The 22395-nt window shown below is 39.2% G+C and overlaps 1 protein-coding gene across 1 annotated transcript; it reads left to right on the top strand.

Annotated features, from left to right (window-relative positions):
- The first annotated feature begins 1554 nt into the window (after nucleotides 1-1554).
- Nucleotides 1555-11324, top strand: PNN (pinin, desmosome associated protein). The gene is made up of 9 exons (XM_027849288.1): nucleotides 1555-1721; nucleotides 2647-2718; nucleotides 3578-3646; nucleotides 5206-5278; nucleotides 5366-5460; nucleotides 5656-5731; nucleotides 7448-7603; nucleotides 7687-7825; nucleotides 8814-11324. The coding sequence occupies exons 1-9, from the start codon at nucleotides 1609-1611 to the stop codon at nucleotides 10169-10171; spliced, it is 2151 nt and encodes a 716-aa protein (XP_027705089.1). The 5' UTR covers nucleotides 1555-1608; the 3' UTR covers nucleotides 10172-11324.
- The last annotated feature ends 11071 nt before the right edge of the window (nucleotides 11325-22395 follow it).

The following is a 22395-nucleotide window of genomic DNA, read 5'->3' as shown; positions in this document are numbered from 1 at the left end:
ATAATAATTAGCTCCGTTTTAGGGAGTTTACTTTAGGTAAAAAGTTCTGAATTCAGTCATAATCTTTTTGAGGCCTCAGGAAAAGTTACTGAAATCTTAGGCAGAGGCTAGGTACGCTGCCAAACCTCATATTTATATCTATCTCTAGTTAATCACTGCCATTTTTGTGGTTGAGGCAAAATTCAATTTATTGTGATATTTGGGTAAGAAATAGCAGATAATATAGTGTCTATGGAGAATCAGAAATTGGTAAGGGAAGTTGGGAAAAGATCTCATCCTTTCCTGGAACTTCTCTCAGCCTGGATCCTCTTCTCTGTAATGTCTGTATAACTCAGGGATTCTACTCAATATATTCTCTGCTCAATGTATTCTCTTCTCAATACTTCTCTGCCATAGTTGAGTACTCTCTTTGCTCCATCCTTGCTTCAGCCTCTTGAATCCTGACAGAATGTTTTCTTCCCCAATTTTGAGATAGTTCCTTTCATAATCAGTGCTTAGGGCATGTTCCAAGTCTTTCACTCAGTGGCCTTGATTGATTCAGTATTATACAGGCCTGGTTCACATATTTCTGATTGATTCAGTCAAAAAAAGTGAAACTAGTCAAAACACTAGAGCCAAATGGTGTGGATTTGGTTTACATTCATGTTACTTTATACTACTAATAAATTATGTAGCCATTAGCAATGATTTTGTCTAAGTCCATAGGTTGGTTCAAGATTGAGAAGCCCACAGCACAAGATATTTCCTTGATTTTAGTCTAGTGTGAGGGCCAATTAGTGAGTCTGCAATTTTGGTCATTTCTCATAATATTCCAGAAATATATCCACTAGACTACTTTTGAACCCTGCGATTTTAATGAGCAGACAGTAATAGCAGAAAGTTATGAAGGCTGATGAGGCTGTCCCCCAGTTAACGCCAAAGGCAGAGCATTGACACAATCATACCCCATATGAGCTATACTTACATCTGTGATAGTCTTCCCATTGAGTGTAAATTCTTTGAGGGAAGGTATTTTGTTTCTTTCCTTTTCTTTTCCTTGTATGGCCTGGCACACCGCTGAAACATAAAGGTCTGCATGAAGCTTAGGAGAGCGATGAGGGAGATAGGCAGGTTTGAGTCACATGTATAGACTCTTTTCCCCATCCCATTCTTCCTCCCGTCCTTCATTCCCATTCTATTATTTTAATAGAAAGGCAACTTGTCCTTCCTCCCTTTAAATGCATAAAAATACCGCCCCGCCCCGCGCCCACCAAATGTTACTGGAGACAGGGAGAAGGGCCTGGAGAACCTGAACCCTACAGGGGAAGGGAGATACGTCTCTCCATTAAATAAAAGCCCTCCAGCCCCGCCTCCCCCCGAACTCTGGCCGCATCACTATTCCCAAAAGGAAGTTACCCCATTGGCTCCGCAGGTTGCCGCCTTGTGCCTTTATTTATTGGTCGAGATTCAGTAAGCGAGTCAGTTCCGCCCCTCAGGTCTCTGAGTGGTCGACAACCGGAGCAACCCCCACCCTGATTGGCTAATCCTAACTATCACTCCCGGCCTGCTCTCGCGACGCGGGACGACCTGGCTTGAGAGCTGCCTCCGCACCAGCCGCGGGTGGAGAAGATGGCGGTCGCAGTGAGAACTTTGCAGGAGCAGCTGGAAAAAGCCAAGGAGAGCTTAAAAAATGTAGACGAGAATATCCGGAAGCTCACCGGCCGGGATCCTAATGACGTGAGGTGAGCTTCCCCGAAAGGGCTGTCGGCGCCATGAGGACGCGGGGCCGTGGCGAAGTCGGGGCAGGGGAGGAGGCGAATCTGGGCCTCCTGCATCTGGGGGAGGGCAAGAGCAGCGGATCTTTTCCGGGGGGCGACTGCGGGGCCTTCCCCTGGGCAGAGGTGGCCGGGGGGGGCCCGTCGCCGCCCTGCGTTGGTCTCGTGGGTCTTGCGGGGAGGGGAACGCGGGTCGTGGTGGAACTGCAGCAGGAAAGGTCTGCGGAAAGGCCGGGCCCCGGTGCCCCTGCCTCCCGCACCCGGTCCGGCTTCCCCACGATGTGCTGCAGACCCGGGCCAGCGCGCCACAAAGGCCCACGGCCTTCCTCATTCCTCGGCCTAGCCCCGGGCTGGGGGCCCCCCGGGGGCCCCCTGGACTCCTCGGCCCGGGCGAGCCACGGTGGAGCCTTCAGACCACGTTTTGGCTTCCTGTTCCTCCCAGCAGACTGGAGGCCGGGGCTTATTTTCGTCTCTGGCCTCACTATATATGTATGAAGATGATTTTAGTATTTTTCGGCTCAACCTTTGTGTATAAAGGATATTTCGAACATTGCAGCTCAACCCTTGGCCTGTATAAACCATGAATGGGGGGAGTAATATGTTAATTGTGGTGAATTTGTAAATCAGACTTGGCCTAGGCCACCCCGACGATGGAATTAGTGGGGGGTTGAGGTTGTGTCCAACCCATTCATCTTTCTAATTAACATCTGTAAGAAAATACTAAACGGGCTAAATTTATGCTAGAAGTCACCAACTTCTACGGAAGACGTTTAAGAGGTTTTCATTTTCCTCTTTTAAGATCTGTTTTCTTTTCCAACTGGTTCGGTGGTTCTTTCATTTACTTGTATTTTGAGCTGTTTCACAATATACCAATTCCTAAATCTCTTTACAGACCCATCCAAGCTCGATTGCTGGCCCTCTCAGGCCCTGGTGGAGGTAGGGGTCGTGGTAGTTTATTGCTAAGGTAAGGACCACCATTCGTTTCTCTTGAACTGAACTCTTAATTTAAAAAAAAATAGCAGCTGCTAAAGTTTTAAATTAATAGTGGATTCTGATGTAAAAAAAAATTGTGGCTGGTTTTATACTTTGAGAGGCCGCATGGCTTAGTGGATAGAGAGCCAGCCTCATTACCAGGAAGATTTTGATTCAAGTCCCATTTCTGACACATGCTGGCTGTGTCACCCTGGGCAAATTACTTAAACCCCTCTGCTCTCTAGACAATTCTATAAGAGGATAAATTGCTGATAAAGAGCCAACTAGCGTTGATAAGAGGGAGTTTCTTTACTTGGGAATTCCCTTTACTTATGAAATCACTGATATAGTCCCTATCCTTTATACTTTTAAGTCTCATCTATAAAATTCCCTTAAAATGTCTTAATTAGTGAAGGTGCCTTGAGCACTTTTTAGACCTCTTTTCTGTGAAAGATTAGTTTAGAGTTGAATGTATTTGAATTTTGCAACTGTCTTGTGTGTGGTATTGGGACTAATAAGATTTAGTTCTTTAAGTTCTGTTACATAACAAATTAAGTGTGATGAGAAATGGAAATAGCTAAGAGGAAATGCAATGTCATTTTAAGATTTGTGGGTTCTTTCCCATCAGCTTTTGGTGGGGGAGAGATGTAGCATTTTAGGATTGTATATTTTATGTTTCGCCTTATATAAGAACTTATTGCAGTTTCTTAGCTTTTTTTTTCCTGGTATGGCCATTCTAAGGATGTTTTAAAAGTGATCTATCAACTAATTATTTGTAAATTCGTTGTTTAAAAAATGGCATGTGTACTTATCTTTGTCAGACAAAAGTCTTGATATTTTTTCCATTTTAGGCGTGGATTCTCAGATAGTGGAGGAGGACCCCCAGCCAAACAGAGAGACCTCGAAGGGGCAGTCAGTAGGTATGTTTAGTGGCAATAGTTGTACATTCCATTTTCTTGAAATATGACACAAGATAAATTTCAACCAGTTATAGATGCTCAGTATTTTGGTATTATCAGAGTTGTTTTAAAGATCAAATGAAATGTGTGTAAAGCCTTTGTAAATTGACTAATAGCAGCTGTTGTTATTACTTGGTGAATTGACTACAGTATATACCAGGGGTGGGGAACTTGCAGCCTCTAGGCCACATGTGGCTGTCGAGATCCTCACGTTCAGCCTTTTGATTGTTTCCCAAGTTTTACAGAACAAATTCTTTTATTAAGGGGATTTGTTCTGTGAAGTTTGGATTCAATCAAAGGGCCACACACATGGTCTTGGGCCTGCAGGTTCCCCATGCCCGGTATATGTTTCCAAAGATCCCTTTGCTACTTTTAAGACTTAAGAGTCTAAGTGAACCTAGACAGACAGCCTCTGGCCAGGATTCCTTAGGAATTCTAGACCTCTTGATTTACCTACTTTCTGAAAAAACTTAAATATTAAAAAAGAAACAAAACATAAATGTTTCCAAATGCTTCTGTCCCCTACCCACTTTTTTACTTTCTTGGTTGAACTATTATCAGGATGAGAACCTAGCTTCAAGTGTGATACCTAATTTCCATTACCCTTTTGTTGAATATTGAATTCTCAGTATTAGTTTATTTGAGTTTGTTAACTTGGGTTTCTATTACTTCCCTAAAGTTTTCTGATCCTTGGGCCTGGGCCTGAGTGATCAAAAGTAAGTTGTAGATAGTAATGATTGTTCGTGAGTTTATCAAGGCATTTTTTTCCCCACTTCACTTTTATATGATAACCGGAATACTTCTTTCCTTTGTTTTTTGTTGTTTTAAGTCTTTTCTTTTGTTTTGTTTTTGCTAGGCAGTGGTGTTAAGTGACTTGCCCAGGGTCACACAGCTAGTAAGTGTCAAGTGTCTGGGGCCAGATTTGAACTCAGGTCCTCCTGACTCCAGGGCTGGTGATCTGCACTGTGCCACCTAGCTGCCCCATGTTTTAAGTCTTTTAATGTTTATTACTGAAACATTACAGTTACCTTTAAATAGCATTAATTCAGTTTTAGGTGTTGTGCCAGACAGAGGTTATATAAGAAAGATAAACTAGGGGAAAATGTTATCTCATTAGTCATTTCTAATTCAGTCATTAAGGTTTTTTTGTTGTTGTTATATAACATTGTATAAGTTCAGACAAATTGAATAGCGCATAGGCAAAAATTTTATTTTCTTTTGGAGACATAAAAATATTTAAAACAGTGATTCAGAAGTTTCTTTTAAAAGCTGACATTGTTAACAACAAAAAATTTTATCATTACACTGTTAAAAGTGGAATAGATGTTTTGAGTACTCATATGGAGGTGAAATAGAAAGGCATATGGAGACTTCATCATTTGGTAAATCAATATTGAGAGATGACATGATTAGGTATGGTATTCTAGTGCGATTGCTGAACAATATGTAAATGTTGGCCTTTGATGTTCACTTAACTCAGTTTTAGTAATGATCATCCTAAATTGTTTCTTCAATATCAGGCTGGGAGGGGAGCGTCGGACAAGAAGAGAATCACGCCAAGAAAGCGACGCAGAGGATGATGATGTTAAAAAGGTACCGTGATGGAAAGAAATGTTAATGGCTATGTAAGTGGACGTATCGTTATTGCAATTTGTGATAAGTTTTTGTTTTCTCTTATAGCCAGCGTTGCAGTCTTCAGTTGTAGCTACCTCCAAAGAGCGTACACGTCGAGACCTTATTCAGGATCAAAATATGGATGAAAAGGGAAAACAGAGGTATTAAGTTACTTAGTATTAATCCCCTTGAAAAAAATATCTTGGCATTTTCCCTTTGAGGAATACACATGTTCTTTCTAGTTATTTCAAGGGGATAGAATTAGCTTTTTGTTTTTGTGTGATTGAGTTGGGAGGAGGATTTAATAAATGTGATCCTATTTAAATTAAAATTTTATTATGATTTCTGGCTTTTAGGAATCGACGTATATTTGGCTTGTTAATGGGTACCCTTCAGAAATTTAAACAAGAATCCACTGTAGCTACGGAAAGGGTATGTATACAATTCTTGCTTTAGTTATTTTGTCTTGTGTAAGCTGTCAATATAATCATTTATTTATTGCAAAATATTTGGAACATGATTCTTATTACCTTTTAATTGAAAAGCACTTTTGTGGCAAATTTAAGATGAAACTGAAAACTGACTACAGTGTCAGTTGAACTGACCTGTGAAAATTTTTGTCATATTCTTCTGTGAAGATGCAGTGATGTCAGTTATTTCTGACATTACGTGGGTACAGTAGTAAGCAAAAATCTAAGAGAAACAAATTTTTAAGAAATTTATTTCTGACCTTTAGAATAAGTTTGTTTAAACCACAGAATGATTCCTGGAGAAATTCTTTGCTAAATACTGCTTGTTGGAGGATAGTAATTAGCATCAACTAGTAGAGCTTTATATACCATCGAAATGTTATAGATGAGACCATAGTCCATATAAACAATAAACATATTTTGGACCAGACCCATGATTTCATTGCAATAGAGAACTTGCAATAAAATAAAGCAAGTATTTCTACCAATGTATAACGACACCTACTTTTTCATTTAGTCTTACAGTTTTCTGGGACACTGAGCCCAGGTTCTCCTCACTCTTGAGACTGGCGTGAGTCTTGAGACTGCCTCTCTGCCTCGGTTTCTATAGTGATTTAGGATTTGCAAAATACTTGTATTATTGTATTTAATCCTCACAACCACTCTGAGGGTAGGTGCTGCTGTTATAAACACCCCCTTTTATAGGTAAGAAAAATTAGAAAGAATTGGACTAATGTTCTTGGGTCTTCTCACTCTGAGACTAGTCTGAATTTTCCAGGAGCCATTTAGAAAAATACCTGATTTGGGGAGGTGCTTACGGTTTTGGCCTTTTGGGTCTCGTAGATTAGTGGTTGCTTTTTCACATTGTCTGGTCCCAGGTCTCAGTGATAGCAAAGGAAGACACTGACCTCCCCAGGTAATTTTTTTGTGGAAGCAGAACTAGGTTGAAGCTGCAGAGAGGAAAGAAAGATTAGGGGAAAATTTCTTTTTTTTTTTTTTTTTTTTCCTTAGGTAATTGGGGATAAGTGACTTGCCCAGGGTCACACAGCTAGTGTCAAGTGTTTGGTCTGAGGCTGGATTTGGACTCAGGTCCTCCTGACTTCAGGGCTGGTGCTCTATCCATTGCCCCAAGGGAAAATTTCTTAACAAAAGGAGCTGTCCACAAATGGAGTGGGTCCCTTCTTACTGGAGGTCTTCTGGGAGAGGCTGAGTGGCCTTGGGGATGTGATAGAGAAGATTCTACTTCAGATAGTTGTTGGACTAGATGACCTCTGAGATCTCTTCCAACTCTCAAATTCTGTAGTTTTTGTCAATCTAGTAAGGAAATGAAATGAAAACGTAGGTATCCTTTATTAATGTGTATTTTATTGGAATTGCAAAACCAAGTGCTTTTTGACATCCAAAGAAGAAATGGCTTTGAGGGTGAAAAGTTTCTATTAAATAGTTAATCATGATTTACATGAGAATGTTCCCAATTCCGAGTGTGTCCTGTTCAATAATAGAGAATTGAGGAACTTAAAACTATGTTAGTGGCCATGGGTAAGTTTTGTGAATTTACTTGTATGGTCCAAATGTCACATTTCAGCTACTTAAAATTAACTTGTCACAGTTGGTTGAAACAGAAACCTTCATAGTTCTTTGTATCATTGTAAAATAAAAACAAATTCTTCATTTTTAGCAAAAGAGGCGTCAAGAAATTGAACAGAAACTTGAAGTGCAAGCAGAAGAAGAGAGAAAACAAGTTGAAAATGAAAGGAGAGAACTTTTTGAAGAAAGGCGTGCTAAACAGACAGAACTGCGGCTTTTGGAACAAAAGGTTGAACTTGCTCAGTTGGTGAGTATTGTCAGAGAAATATGCTGATCTCAGAATTCTTAGATGTTTTCACAAATACTGGTGTTTACCTTCCCTTTCTTTAGCAAGAAGAATGGAATGAACATAATTCCAAGATAATTAAATATATAAGAACTAAGACAAAGCCCCATTTGTTCTACATTCCTGGAAGAATGTGCCCAGCTACTCAAAAGCTGATAGAAGAGTCACAGAGAAAAATGAACGGTAGGTGTTCATGGAGAATCTGCTTGAAAGTTTCTCATTGGAGAATTTTGTTTACTTTAGTAACTGATTTGTTATTCATAAATCCAAAAGTACCAAAAGTGACAATGAGTTTGGGAATGGAAGTGCATTTATTTAATATGGAATTTTACCCGAAATTTGATGTTTTAACTTGATGTTTTACGAGCTGTGTATATGCATATCTTTTTGCTTGATATTCATCACCAGTAGCCAGGTCCTGTGAATGCTAATGAAGCTGGGTTGGGGGGGAGTGAGCAGACAGATTGGAAGAGGTACTTATGGAAATGTAGACTCTGCCAAGGTGATGATTAAGTGACTTGTGTATCCTTGGGAACAGAACAATTACAGCACGATATGTGTTGTCACAGAACTAGTTCAGTTAAATAGAAGCTGTGTCCTTTATCATATCTAACATAAAATTGTATAGCAAAAGAGTTTTTTTCCCTGCATTTGGATTATGTGGTGTTAATTTTGCCTGTGTTGCTAATTTGATTTTAGTAGCTCTTTTCCTTTGTGTTCATCGATATAATTGTTTGCCATACAATCTGTTACCATCTTTTGACTCTCTTTCCCCCCAGAAAAATGTGTATAAAGATATATACTTATGTCTGCATATCAGTATATACACATACATACCTTTTTTTCCTTCTCAATTTGCATTTTCACTGGTGTAGGGAACTCCCAGGGGCGGAATTCCTTCTGCCAGTGCTGTTTAGTCCCAGAGGGTTATCTGGGGCACTTAAAGGTTAAGTGACTTACCCAGGGTCACGAAGCCAGGGTGTGTCAGATACATGATGTAAACCCTGGTCTTTCTACTCCAGGGTCAGTTCTGTATCCCCTATGCTGTGTTCCCCCCTTTAAAAATAAGTGAAGGAAATTTATGAAAGTTATTCAAAAAATGAAGTAAAATTGTAGTTTAAATTGTTCATAAGTGTTAAATTTACACTTAAATACTTTTTTTGTCCTTCAGCTATGTTTGAAGGTAGACGCAATGAGTTTGCAGAACAAATAAATAAAATGGAGGCTAGGCCTAGAAGACAATCAATGAAGGAAAAAGAACCTCAGGTGGTGCATAATGAAGAACAGAAGGCGGAGCAAGAAGAGGGTAAGGTGGCTCAGCGTGAGGAAGAGATGGAGGAGACAGGTAATCAGCACAATGATGTAGAAATAGAGGATGCAGGAGAGGAAGAGGAAAAAGAAGTAGGTGCAGTTCATAGTGATACAGAGAAAGAACAGGAGGAGGAGCATAAAAAGGAAATGGAGGTTAAAATGGAGGAGGAGAATGAGGTGAGGGAAAAAGAGAAGCAACAGGATAGTCAGCCTGAAGAAATTATGGATATGAAAGAGGAGGGAGAAAGTGTCAAAAATGTAGATACAGAGCCGGAGGAAATGGAAACTAATCAAGTTGAAAGTGTAGGGCCTTCAGAAAATGAGAATAGCAAAGAAGTAGGACCAGAGTTGGAAAGTGAGGCTCAGCCAAACAAAGAGTATAAGCCTATTTCTCCTGTGAAGGAGAATGCTAATGTTCCAGAAATTGAAAATGAATCTGAAGAGAAACAAGAGAGAGAACCTGAGTCCCAACTAGAGTTTGTGGTTCAGTCCCAGCCCCAGTCCCAACCCCAGTTCCAGTCTCATCCCTTGCCCTCACTCCAGCTCCAGCCCCAGTCCTTGCCTCAGTCTGAGACTTTGCCCTTAACACTTATAGAGCCACCACCTCAGGTCATGCAGGACCCAAGGCATCTGACCGAGAGGAAAGAGTTTGCTATAGAGCCTGTCAAACTTCCTGAGGTCCAAATAGAGCCAGTCTTGACAATGCCTACAGAGAGAAAAACCAAAACCAAAACAAGGAGCAGAAGCAGGGGTCGAGCCAGAAACAAAACTAGCAAGAGTAGAAGTCATAGCAGTAGCAGTAGCACCTCAAGTAGTAGTTCAACCAGTAGCAGTAGTGGCAGCAGCTCCAGCAGCGGCAGCAGCAGCAGTCGGAGTAGTTCCAGTAGCAGCACTAGCACAAGTGGAAGCAGCAGCAGAGACAGCAGTAGTAGCAGCACTAGTAGCAGTGAGAGTAGGAGTCGAAGCCGAGGTCGGGGACATAACAGGGATAGAAAGCGCAGGAGGAGTGTGGATCGGAAGCGGAGGGATACGTCAGGACTAGAAAGAAGTCACAATCACAAGTCTTCAAAAGGTAGTAGCAGAGATACAAAAGGATCGAAGGATAAGAGTTCTCGGTCTGACAGAAAAAGGTCCATATCAGAAAGTAGTCGGTCAGGCAAAAGATCTTCAAGAAGTGAAAGAGACCGTAAATCAGACAGGAAAGACAAAAGGCGTTAATGGAAGAAGCCAGGCTTCCTTAGCCTATTTGCAGCAGAAGATTTCTTGATGTGTGAAAGGATACCTTTCCTTTTAAGGAGAATGCTGCCTTAAGAATTGCATGTTGTAAAATTCTTTTTGGAAAAATGCAGACTTTGTTTACCAGACATTCTTGTACTTTTTACATAATTTTGTAAAAGTTATTTATCAAAATTATGTGAGGTTCCAAAAAAACATGTAAAAAAAAAAATAAAAAAGATTAACAACCCTTGTCATCTTTTTTAAATATCCCATGCTCTACATTAAGAATCTGTATATTTTACTAGGTAAATCTTTAAGTTGGTGTGTTCACTTCTAATTCTGTATCATACATTGTTTTTGTAGAAATAAATGTATATTAAAGATTTTTTTTTTTTTTTGAGATGTCCTGGTTGACACTTGTGTAATCTCCTCAGAATCAGTTTCAAACTGCTACCCACTATCAACTGGAGGTGCTTAGGGGAACATTTTTTTCTTCCCCATTTTTATTTACATGAATAACTGTTAACTTTAACCTACCCCCTTAGGTGGTTATTTTTGGTTTGACTAAACCTACCCAAGATAAAAATTTGAGGAAGAAAGTAGTTCATTCTCCTCATTCTTTTAAGTAATTTTCTCTTTTCTTTGTCCCCCTTTTTATTTTAACAAGCTTTTTTGTTGTTTCTGATCCTCAAACCAAATATGAGGTGTCCTTAGGTACATTATACTGCTAATTGTTACTTGGTTGACTTTTGTCTTCCTGAGCATGGTAGTAGCATCACTTGCCTCTAGTGATACATATAAATTTATACCTCTTAGAGGAAAAAATTTATTTCTTTATCCCCCTGAGGGAAGGAACCAAAAGTAGTCTCTAACCTTGTTTTTTGGATAAATGGTGATCTAAGATGTAACCTTGGAGATTTGATATGACTGGGCTGTGTTGGCTGTAGCTAAGACAAATGCCAATATGTATTGAGAATTTTCTTCATGTTGTATGAAGGTTTACGAAATGAGGGGAACTCAGATCTAGACTTGAATATGTATGCAAAACAAGGTAATACACAGTGATGATCAAATTGTATTTTATAATTTTGTATGATCCTAGTATCTGTTGGTCAATACTGTTCATGTGCAAATAAATGTGACTTAGACTTAATGTGACTAGTATTTGTATTAACTTTTCTCTTTTAATGGTTTATAGAGTTTAACACTTAGAACCATTTACACAATTAGCTATTTTAACAGTTCATTCCATGTTATTTATTGGAAGCCAGACCTAACATGGTTCAAATCACTAAAGCAAAACTAGGCTACCATAGAAATGTTAATTAGCACTGTACATTTTCATCTCTTTGGTTTCTAATTCTGGTTGTATAATTGTTGGTTTTTATAAGATTAGCAACCATATTAAAGAAATGGACATCTTTCAAAAGAAATTAAAATGATAAAATTAACAGGGGCCATAAAAATAACCTCAAAGAGTGAAGTGCATTAAGATAAATTGCTCTGACTGTATTTCGTGGTTTTGTGTATGGTTTGCTGTGTTTTGTTTGCATCTGGGTCTTAACTTTGAATTGAGTTATTTAAGTTCAAATTATTATATTTAATATATAGAACAAAAATAATTATCATGCTTTTTAATTTGGTCTTAACAGTGACTGGAATGAATTTCAAATAGGCTAAATTCTTAATATACTTTTCATTGAATTCTTTCATAAAGCAAGATGTCACTGAATTTTCAACGTAGCTACATAATTACTAAAAAAGAATTAGGTGTCTTCCCTATATTAAAATAGTGACAGTTGAAAGTAATACTAGGATAGACGTGATTCATGTACTTTGGTACTAATGGTAATTGGTTATTTTTCAAGGTGTTTCCAATGTAGTCACTTTGCAGAAAATGTTTTTTAAGAAAGCCTTAATTTCCCATCAGGTTGAATTTGGAGTGTTGTGTTTGCTTTTGGAAGTATTTTAAGATGGTATTTGAATGTAATCCAATGTATCTGAGCAGGGCTATCCATCTGAAAAGATCTGTGAATTGTCATGCATGCCAAAGACTCTTGAAGGAAATGGTCAGGAGAAGATTAAGATGAGACTGATGGTCTTCAGATTATTTTCATTTATAAATGAATAGCTAGCTAAAGAGTATTTGGATTTTTCTGCTTAGGGACTTGGCAGAGAAGTAGTCATTAAGCACCTGTGTGCCAAGTTACATCGATAGCCCTGGGGATACAATATAATGAAACAATCCTTTAAAGGAGGTTACATTCTAGCAGTGTGAAGGCAGTAAACCAGTGACAGTATTCAAGCAGAGGCTGGAATACTATCGGTTAACTGTATTAGACTGGAACTGTAAGGGAAGTCTTAGAAGTCTTCATGTCTAAACCCCCCCCCCCCCATTGTGCAGATGAAAGAACCTGAGGCTCAGTGGTTTTGCCGTCAGGTTATAGAAAGTGTAGCCATTTGAACCCTGGGTTCTCAGACTCCAAATCCAGTTAATGTTTAGAATAAAGTTCTGCATTGCATGAGAGGCTAGATTCCAGACCAACAATCTATAATTGATTATGATCTATAATATATAACCCACCCACCCTTAGGTTACCAAAAACAGAACCTTCAGAATTCTAGCTAGCACTTGATTTTCAGAACATGTCCTTGGAGTTCATCCCCACTGTTAAACGAAGAGTAACCTTTATGTTTATAAATTTTTTAGAAGCCAGTTCCCATTGTGACCTCTGATCCTTAGGATAGGCATCCTATTTCATAGGTGAGGGAACTGAGACTTAAGGTTAAGGGACTTGACTACTCTCATTTAGAACTTTGATAAATCTGACCTGGCCCATTAATCTTTCTGGGGTTCAATTCCCTTGTCCATAAAACTGTTACCTAAGGATCAGATGAGATGTGTATATAAAATCTTGAGTTGATATTTTTAAATCGTATTATGAATGAGTAGCCAGATCAAAACCTACTTCATGTCAGTTACAGACAAATAGAGCAGCATTAGAAGCTACATTGCAAAGTAGGGAATAACAATCTATACTGTAGGACTTTTTGACAGTATTAGCCTAACTGGGTTTTGAGAGGTATCACCTATATGTAGTTGTTATGAGAAAGTCCTCATCATGCATATCTTACCTGACACATTCTCTATCACTAGGGGAATAAATATAGTTGATTGTGTGATAAAGACTAGGATAAACAGCCAAACTTTTATACCTAACTGTATTTGAAGGTGCAAGCTGGCACAATGTTTCAGTCTAGGAAGCTTCAAGTCCAGGCTATGACTATCTAAAACTATGCAGATAACATACAAATTTTGCCCCCTTTCATCTGGCTTCTACTCCTACCATTCTAAAACTTGTTGAGTCACCAATAAATTATCAAATTTAGTGACCTTTAACTCGTCTTAATCAGTTGCCAGATCTTTTATCTACCTCCAAAATATCTACCACATCTGACTCTACTCATAAAGCTACCACTTTAGTTCAGTCTTTCATCATGTCGCATGCAACAGTTTAACTTGTGTCTGTCTCACCACTCCAACCTCTATCATCCTCCCAAAAAGATTTTCTCATTTATAGCAGGAAGGGAGGCCATCAAGTCCAATACCCTAATTTTAAAGATGAGGAAACATTCAAAGTGTTTTCCAATGGCCTGTAGCATAAAATTTAAACATTTGCTTTTCAGTATCCTCACAACGTATTCCCAACCCATATTTTCAGCCTCATTGTACATTACTCCCCTTCATACACTTTGGAATCCAGTCAAGCAGGCCTTTTTTACACTTTGGAATCCAGTCAAGCAGGCCTTTTCTCTGTTCCTCACAATACTCTATTCCTGTCTTTGTGCCTTGGTATTGTCAGTCCACCATGCCTAGAATGCACTTCTTCACTTCATAGAATTCCTCTGTTCCTTCAGGATACAGATCAAATGCCAAATCCTACATGAAATCTTTCCTGATTTCCCTGTAACTGCTAATACCCTCTCTCCCAGGTTCCTTTTTATTTAGCTACTTTATATTTATTCACTTTATATACTTCTATCTGTACTTGTCTCCCTTTCATATTAACTCCTTTAGAGTAGAGGTTAATTGATTCTTTGTATTTGTGTCGCCAGCACTTAGCATATAATAGTTTAATAACCTTTGGAGCATTTGAAACAGCTTCCCTAGTTGCACTCTTCTCTATTGGATTCCATAACATTATTCTATTACCAGTTAATTCTTTGCTTGGCTCTTTCTGTTCGCTAAGTGGAGGCTAAGTGTAAGATGCTGTTCGTCTGCAAATAGATTCCATTTCTCTTTTCTTTTTCTTTTTTTTTTTAAAGGCAGTTGGGGTTAAGTGACTTGCCCAGGGTCACACAGCTGGTAAGTGACAAGTGTTTGGTCTGAGGCCAGGTTTGAATTCAGGGCTGGTGTTCTATCCACTGCGCCACCTAGTTGCCCCTAGATTCCATTCTTCTGTTATGTTTGTAATTTTTAATGATACATAAAAGTCAAACATAGTCTAGCCTATTGGTTCCCAACTTTTTAAATTCTAAGGATCTCCATTTTACTGTAAAAATTTTGCAGAACCCTATATGATAGTATCCTATTAGAGAAGTGGCATGGCTTGATGGCTAGAATACAGGAATTGGAGTCAGGATGATATGAGTTCAAGTATAATCACAGACCAGTAGCTGAGTGACACTGGGTGAGTTACTTTGCCTCTTCCAGTCTGTTTCCTCATAAAATGAAGGTAATAATAGCTCCTGCCTTAGAGGGTTGTGGATCATATGAGATTATGTATGAAGGACACTTAAACAAACCTTAAAAGTACTATATAAAAGTCAATTGTTGGTAGTGTCTATTAACTGAGAAAATACATGATGACAGTACTATGAATTCAGTAACAACTTTATTAATCACAGGAGCATCTGTACATATATTTGAAAAGTAATACACATATATTAGACATTGCTTCTGTCTACAGAAGACAACCACTGGGTAATAATGGATTTGGGGACCCTTGAAATTCCATAGCCGTCTAGGGATCCATGGCCTGCTGGTTGGAAACAATGATTATCAATGTTCTTTTGTCAGAACTGCTGTAGGCAGATGTGAGAAATGATTCATTTGGACCTCTATTCTGATCAATATTAATCAGTTTGATGTGATTCCATAGGGATAGTGATTATAAGTTCTGTATATTAGGCCACAGAGCTATGAACTGCTGATTGTAAGTTCACTTGCTTAATCATAGGAAGCTAACTAGAAGCCCTCCACTCTTGTTATTCCTTGTTATGGTGACCAAATTCAGCATGGTAGAGGTGACTCAACTGCATGGAAAGTCCCCCAACTTATTTTTGTACCTCTGGACCACTCTCTCTTGTCCAACATGAGCAGGTGATCATCTTAGGACTATGATCACCTTAGTCAGTGGAAATACCCCATGCTTTGCCCAACCCAAATCCCCACCACTGATATGCCACTTTTTTGGCTGATACATAATTTTTGGTCCTCAAAACAAGATTTATCAACCAAGGCGGTCCTGTGTTTTGTGTAGCCCCTATCCAACTTGGTATCAAACCTTATGAAAATAAGGCCCCCCCTGGGGAAGGGGGTATCTCAGATCATGAGGAAGATCTGAGGTCCACTCCATTAGAGGGGACCATGCACCCTTTCATAAAGTGTCATTGACTCAGAGGTCTGCCTCAGTGATTTTTCTTGCAGATTAATCAATTAAAAAATCTCACACAGTGCAGTAGAGAGAATGCTGGACCTGGAGTTAGGAAGCCAGGCTTAGATGTTTTCTGGTTTTGTAACCTTGAGCAAATAAGTCACTTACCTCTGCTAGCCTGTTTCCTCAACTATAAAATGGAGATAATGGCATCCTAACTCCCAGGGTTTTTATGAGGATCAAATGAGAAGATATTTGTAAAGTGCTTAACACAATGCCTGACACATAGTAGGTGCAATATAAATGCTAGCTATTTTTATAAGAAACACAATTTGTCATAGGCCTTTGAGGTCACATAATTCAAACCAAGTCAACAGTATATTACTAATACTATTTAGTCACTATTTCACAGAATATCAGAGGTATAAGGGACCTCGGCAGTCCAACCTTTTCTAGGCAAAGAAACTATAAAATGCCTGATCTAATCATTGCTTGAGAACCACTACCTCCTAAGCAACCCATTCCACTTCTGAATAGCTCTCCTTGTTTGGAAGCTTTTTCTTCAATTTCCACTATTAAAGTCACCACTGAGTTAAAAAAATATGGGAGAATATAGTATAACTCCTGAAGGTAAATTTAAAATGCACATTTTCTAGAAAGAGTCTTCATGCCTCTGCTTGTTGGCTCAAATAAATTTGTCAAGTTAATGAGTTGTTTCTTTGGAAAATTCTACTCCATCATGACCATGACAAACACAAACCTATCCCCTCTCTCACTCCAGAAAAGCTCGTCATCAGTAAGCTCATTATCATGGAGAGAGCTTTAGCTTTGGTACTCACACCTTATTAGAACCCTCAGAAGCTTCTGCTCCTCTGCTTGGTGGGCAGAGGAAAAAATTCCTCCTAAATCCTACAAATAAAAAGGACTCTGAAACCAAGGGAACTCTTCATTTCCCATCAGTTATAATCTTTGGATTAGCCTTTTGTATGTTGTCTTCCCCTATTAGATTGTAAGTTCCTTGGTGGTAGAGACTGTCTCCTTTTCTCATTTGTATCCCAGTGCAGAGCACAATGCCTGGCAATCAATAAACATTTATTAAGCACTTACTAGTGCTTAGCACTGTGCTAAATAGTAGTCACTTAATAATTTTTTGTATTGTACTGTGTGACCTTAGGTACTTAATCTCTCAGTTTTGGGACTCTCTCCCTGGAGTTTAGCTGTCCTAGTTGGTGAATTAGTAGATTTTGCTGGTCCCAGACCATGCTTCCAGCCATTCACACCAACATTCTTGCCATCCAGCCCTGCCATATTAATCACAGCTTCATATCCCTTTCCTTACCTCTTCCCCTCTTCTCCATGCTAATGGATATGGGAACTGTGATAAGCTACAAATACAAAAGGAAATGAAAAAGTCCTTGCCTTCAGAGCTTTTATTCTATAAATCAATCAATCAATCAAAAGACATTTTTAAGTACTTAACTATGTGCAAAGCATTGTGCTAAGTGCTAAGAATAGATACAAGATAAAAAGCAAAAACAGTCCCTGCTCTTAAGGAGCTTATATGGAGTAGACAACATATGTTAAATAGGTATGTACAAGATACAATGTAGGTGGAAAAATAACTTCCAAGGGGAAAGCTGGAGGAACTGGGAAAGGCTTCCTGAAAAAGGTGTAGTTTGAGCTGAATCTTCAGGGGAGTCAGAGATTCTGAGAGTTGAAGTATGGGAGGAAGAGCATTTCAAGCAGGGGAGACAGCAATTGCAAAGGCTCAGACTGTGGATGGAGTGTTGTGTGAAGAAATAGACCAGTACGGCTAGAAGGAGTGGAAAGGAGTTATGTGCAAGACTGAAAATATTGTGAAGGGCTTTAAATGTGTGTGCATGTGTTGGTGACATGACCAGATTTATATTTTACACAAAAATCGTAGCTTTGTGGAGGGATTTGAAGCAGAGAATTCAATTAGGCCATTTCAGTAATCAAGGTAACAGGTGTTGAGGGCTTGAAGTAGGGTGGTTGCTGTATGAATGGAGAGGATCTCTAGTATCTGAGAAATGGAAAGAAATAAATTGCTTCTTGAAAGGGCATGTGAGCTGACTCGCTTACGGTTCCACTTCATTATCCCTGTGACTTCCCCAAACAAAATATTTTTCCCTAGCTACCATTCCTCTAAGTCTCCCTGTCTACTAGCTCATTCCCTACTACCTAAAAATGAGATACTTCCAGATAACACCAGATACTTCCAACCACACTAAAGATCATCTTGCATCTCTTCTGCCCTTTGTAGATAAACTCCTTGAAAAGACCATCTACTTCACTTTCAGTTCTCTTACTCTTGCTTCAGAGTTGGGAAACATGCAGCCTCCAGGCTACATGTAGCCCTCTAGGTCGTCAGGTGTGGCCCTTTGACTGAATTCAAACTTCACAGTACAAATCCCCTTAATTTTAAAAGGATTTGTTCTTGGACTCAGTCAAAAAGCCACATCTGAGGACCTAGGCTGCAGGTTCCCCACCCCTGTTACAACCTGGCTTCTGACCTTATCATTCCACCAAAACTGCTCTCTGCAAAGTCACCAGTGATCTCTTAGTTGTCAGATACAATGTCCTCTTCTCAAGCCTCATTCTCCTCAACTTCTCTGCAGCCTTTGACAGTTGATAGTGCTTTCTTCCATGGTGTTCTCTTTTTTTCTACGTTTTCAGGATATCACTCTGTCCTGGTCCTTCTCCTTCCTATCTGACCACTCCTCAGTCTCCTTTGTTGGATCCTCATCCAGGTCACACACCATCCAGAACACAACCCTGTTCCTCAGGGTCTGTCCTGGGCCCTCTTCTTTTCTCTCACTACACTACTTCACCTGGTGATCTCATCTGCGACCATAGATAGGTTTAAATACCTTCTCTGTGCTGATGATTCTCAAATCTGCCTTTCCTGCCCCAACACCTCTGCTGACTTCCAATCTTGCATCTCCAGCTGCTTTCAGACATCTCAAACTGGATGTCCAGTAGATATATTAAACTTAATATGGCCAAAACAGAAGTTGTTCTCTTTCCCCCTAAACCCACCACCTTTCCTACCTCCTCTATTACTGTATTACTATATAGCATTCTCCTAGTCCCTTGGGCTCCCAATCTATCATCCCCCATATCCAAGCTGTTGCCAAGGCCTACCTATTCCACTTCTGTAACATCTCTCCTATGTTGGCCCTTTCTCTTCTCTAACTAACACTTTCACCATTATAGTGCAAGCCCCCATTACCTCATACTTAGACTATTTCAGTTGGTTGGTCTGCCTGCCTTAAGTCTCTCCCCACTTCTTTTTCCTTGACTATGGAAATGTTTTACATGATTGTACATAAATAACCTATATCAAATTGCTTACTGTTTTAGGAAGAGGGGAGGGGAAGGAGGGAAGGAGAAAAATTTGGAGCTCAAAATTTTGTAAAAATGAACGCTAAAAATTGTCTTTACATATAATTGGGGAAAAAATTCTATCAAAAGTCTCTCCCCACTTCAATCCATTCTCCAGTTAGCCACCAAAGTAATTTTCCTAAAGCACAGATTCAGCCATGTCACTCCTCTACTCAAACTTCAGTGATCTCTTATTGCCTCCAGTGGCAAACGCAAAATAATCTATCATTCAAAACCTTTCCTAATTTAGCCCTCTCCTACCAGTCTTCTTATACTTTATTCCTTAATCCAGCAACAAGGGCCTCCTGGCTGTTGTGCCACACTCCATTTCTTTCTCTGGCTGCCCCCTATCCATGCCTGGAATGCTTTCCCTCCTCAACTCCACCTACTGTCTTCCCTGGCTTCCTTTAAGTCCCAACTAAAATCCTATCTTTTACAGGAAACTTTTCCCAACCCCTCTTAATTCTAGTGTCTTTTCTATGGAGAAATGGATAGTTTCAGAAAAACCTTGAAAGGAATTCTATGAACTATTGCAAAGTGAAGCAAGTAGAACAATGCACACAGAAGCAGTAGTATTGTCATGATATCTATGAAAGACTAAGTAACTCTGATCAATATACTGATCCACAACAATTCCATAGGACTCATGATGAAAAATACTGTCCACCCCCAGCTGTTGTTTGTCCTTCATTCTTGAAGAGGACCATGACATCAGGAAGATGATGCCATGACTTTCAAGTGAATGGGATTTAAGTGAAGGAGGGCTGTGCAGGGTTTGTCTTCTAGAGCCATCTGGGTCCAGTGGCAAGATATAGATCAGGATGACTGGAGATGGCCCTGGATGCAGTGGGAGACCTTGGCCTTTTTATGTCAAGGTCTGAGTTCTCACTTTGAGGCAATGCCCATTCGGTGATTAAGGCTAGTTAAGCAATGAACTGAGGAATGGCCCCTTTTTACCTAATAAAAAAAAAACAATCTGGGAGGGGAAGACCCTCTAGGTTTCTGGCCAAAACTGAAACATTTACAATTTACATTCACTGTGAGTTATCTGGGCCCAAACAATGACCACTAAGTAGTGCTTGGGCTGGGACCCAGTATTGGCCAATCACTGATGGCCAGAGTGATTTGGGTTTAAGGCATGGTGTTTAAGAAAGAAATCTAGCCAGTAAACCCCAAGATATCTTACTAGGTTTTAGCCATCAAAATTTACATTCAGGGAAGGGGAGAAGGAAGGAAAGGAGGGAGGAAAAAAGGAAGGAAGGAAGGAGGGAGGGAGGAGCTGAGTTGCCCAACTGGAACTGGCTAGTTGGGTCCCCAGGGATGTAGCTCAGACTACTCACAGTTTGTTGTTTGTCCTTCATTCTCAAAGAGAACCATGACATCAGGAAGAAGATGCCATGACTTGCAAGTGAATTGGATTTAAGTGAGGCAGGGCTGTGCAAGTTCACCAGCCTCACTCTCTCCTCCAGAGCTATCTGGGTCCAGTGGCACCCATCTCCAGCTAGAGAACCAATGGACTGTCAGTACAGACTGAAGCATATTATTTTTCTCTTTCTTTATTTTTCTTGCTTTTTTTCTGCAACATTGCTAATGTGGAAATATGTTTTGCATGATTTCATATGTATGATGGGTATTATATTTCTTGCCTTTTCAATGGGTGGGGGAAGGGTGGAAAGAGGGAGAGAACTTGGAACTGAAAATAAAAATTTTAAAAATTCAAAAAAATTCTGGTACCTTCTTTCTGTTATTTCCTATTTATCCTTTATATGGCTTGCTTTGTATACATTTGTGTACATCATGTCTTCCTCCCATTAGATTGGAAGCTCCTTAAGGGCGGAGTGTTCAGCATAATGCCTGGAACGTAGAAGGTGTTTAATAAATGTTTGTTGATTGAATGATTGATAGAGAAAATAACCTCAGTTTTGTGTGTGTGTGTGTGAAATACAAGATAAGATAATTATTTTTCCCCCAACCCTGGGATGTTGGGGTTAGAGGGAGCTATTGTCATCTCTTTTTTTTTGTAAATTTTTTTATTTTAAACTTAAATACAAAATGAAAAAAAGGGAAAAAAATGGCCATGTACACAGTAGACCATAAGAGAGGATTCCACATAAAACAGTAAGTTTCCATTTCGAGAAAATCTATATAATAAATACTATACATTGTTTTCAAAGCTGCCCAGTTTTTCTTTGCTTCCTTGTTGGTTTCCTTTTGTTCTCTGTTGTGCACTTTCACTTTATTTTTCCTCTCCCCACCCCCACCACCCTAAAGAAGGTTACAATTAAGCATGGAGATATAGATAAATAGATGTAGATATAGATGTAGATATCTATAAATATACACATATACACTCATACACATAAGGGAGCTATTTTTATCTAATGTTTTATCACTAAATCAAAACATTGTCAGTTAAAAATGAATGACCACCTCAAGTTTCAGAATTTCATTGAGTAATGTCTGTAAATAAATTGTTTTGCATTTTACTTTGGTTTGTTTATTTATTTTACATATTTATTATATATCTCTCCCATTCCCCTATCTTCCCTCAGGAACAATAAAAATAAAACCCTCACATAAATATGCATAGTGCAGCAAAACAAATTCCCACACTGGTCATGTTTCAAAAATATGTCTCATTCAGCATTTTAAGTCCATTACCTCTCTGGTAGAAGTGTGCTTCATCTGTAGTCCTCTGGCATGTTGGTTTATCATTGCAATGATCAGAATTCTGAAGTCATTTAAAGTTCTTTTTCTTTATAATGCCTTTATTATGTAAACTGTCCTAGTTCTGTTCACTTTACTTCTGTTTATAGTAGTCTTCTACTTTCCTCTAAAACTGTACATTTTGTCATTTCTAACAGCACAATAACATTCCATTAAATTCACGTACCATAATTTGTCCATTCCTCAATGGTGGACCTCAATGACCAGTTTGGAGCAGCTATGAAAAGAGCTAAAATAAATATTTTTTGTAAATATGGGTCTTTTTCCTCTTTCTTTGATATTTTTGGGATGTAGACCTAGCAATGGTATTGCTAAATCAAAGAGCATGAATAGGTCAGTGACTTTTGGGGCATAATTCCAAATTGCTTTCCAGAATGGCTAGACAACTTCACCAACAATGCATTATTTTGCTTTTTTTCCCCAAAGCCTTTCCAA

Source organism: Vombatus ursinus, unplaced genomic scaffold (genome assembly GCF_900497805.2).
Source record: "Vombatus ursinus unplaced genomic scaffold, bare-nosed wombat genome assembly UNPS02007284.1, whole genome shotgun sequence".
Lineage (NCBI taxonomy): Eukaryota > Metazoa > Chordata > Mammalia > Diprotodontia > Vombatidae > Vombatus > Vombatus ursinus.
This window is presented reverse-complemented; position numbering and strand designations above follow the sequence as displayed.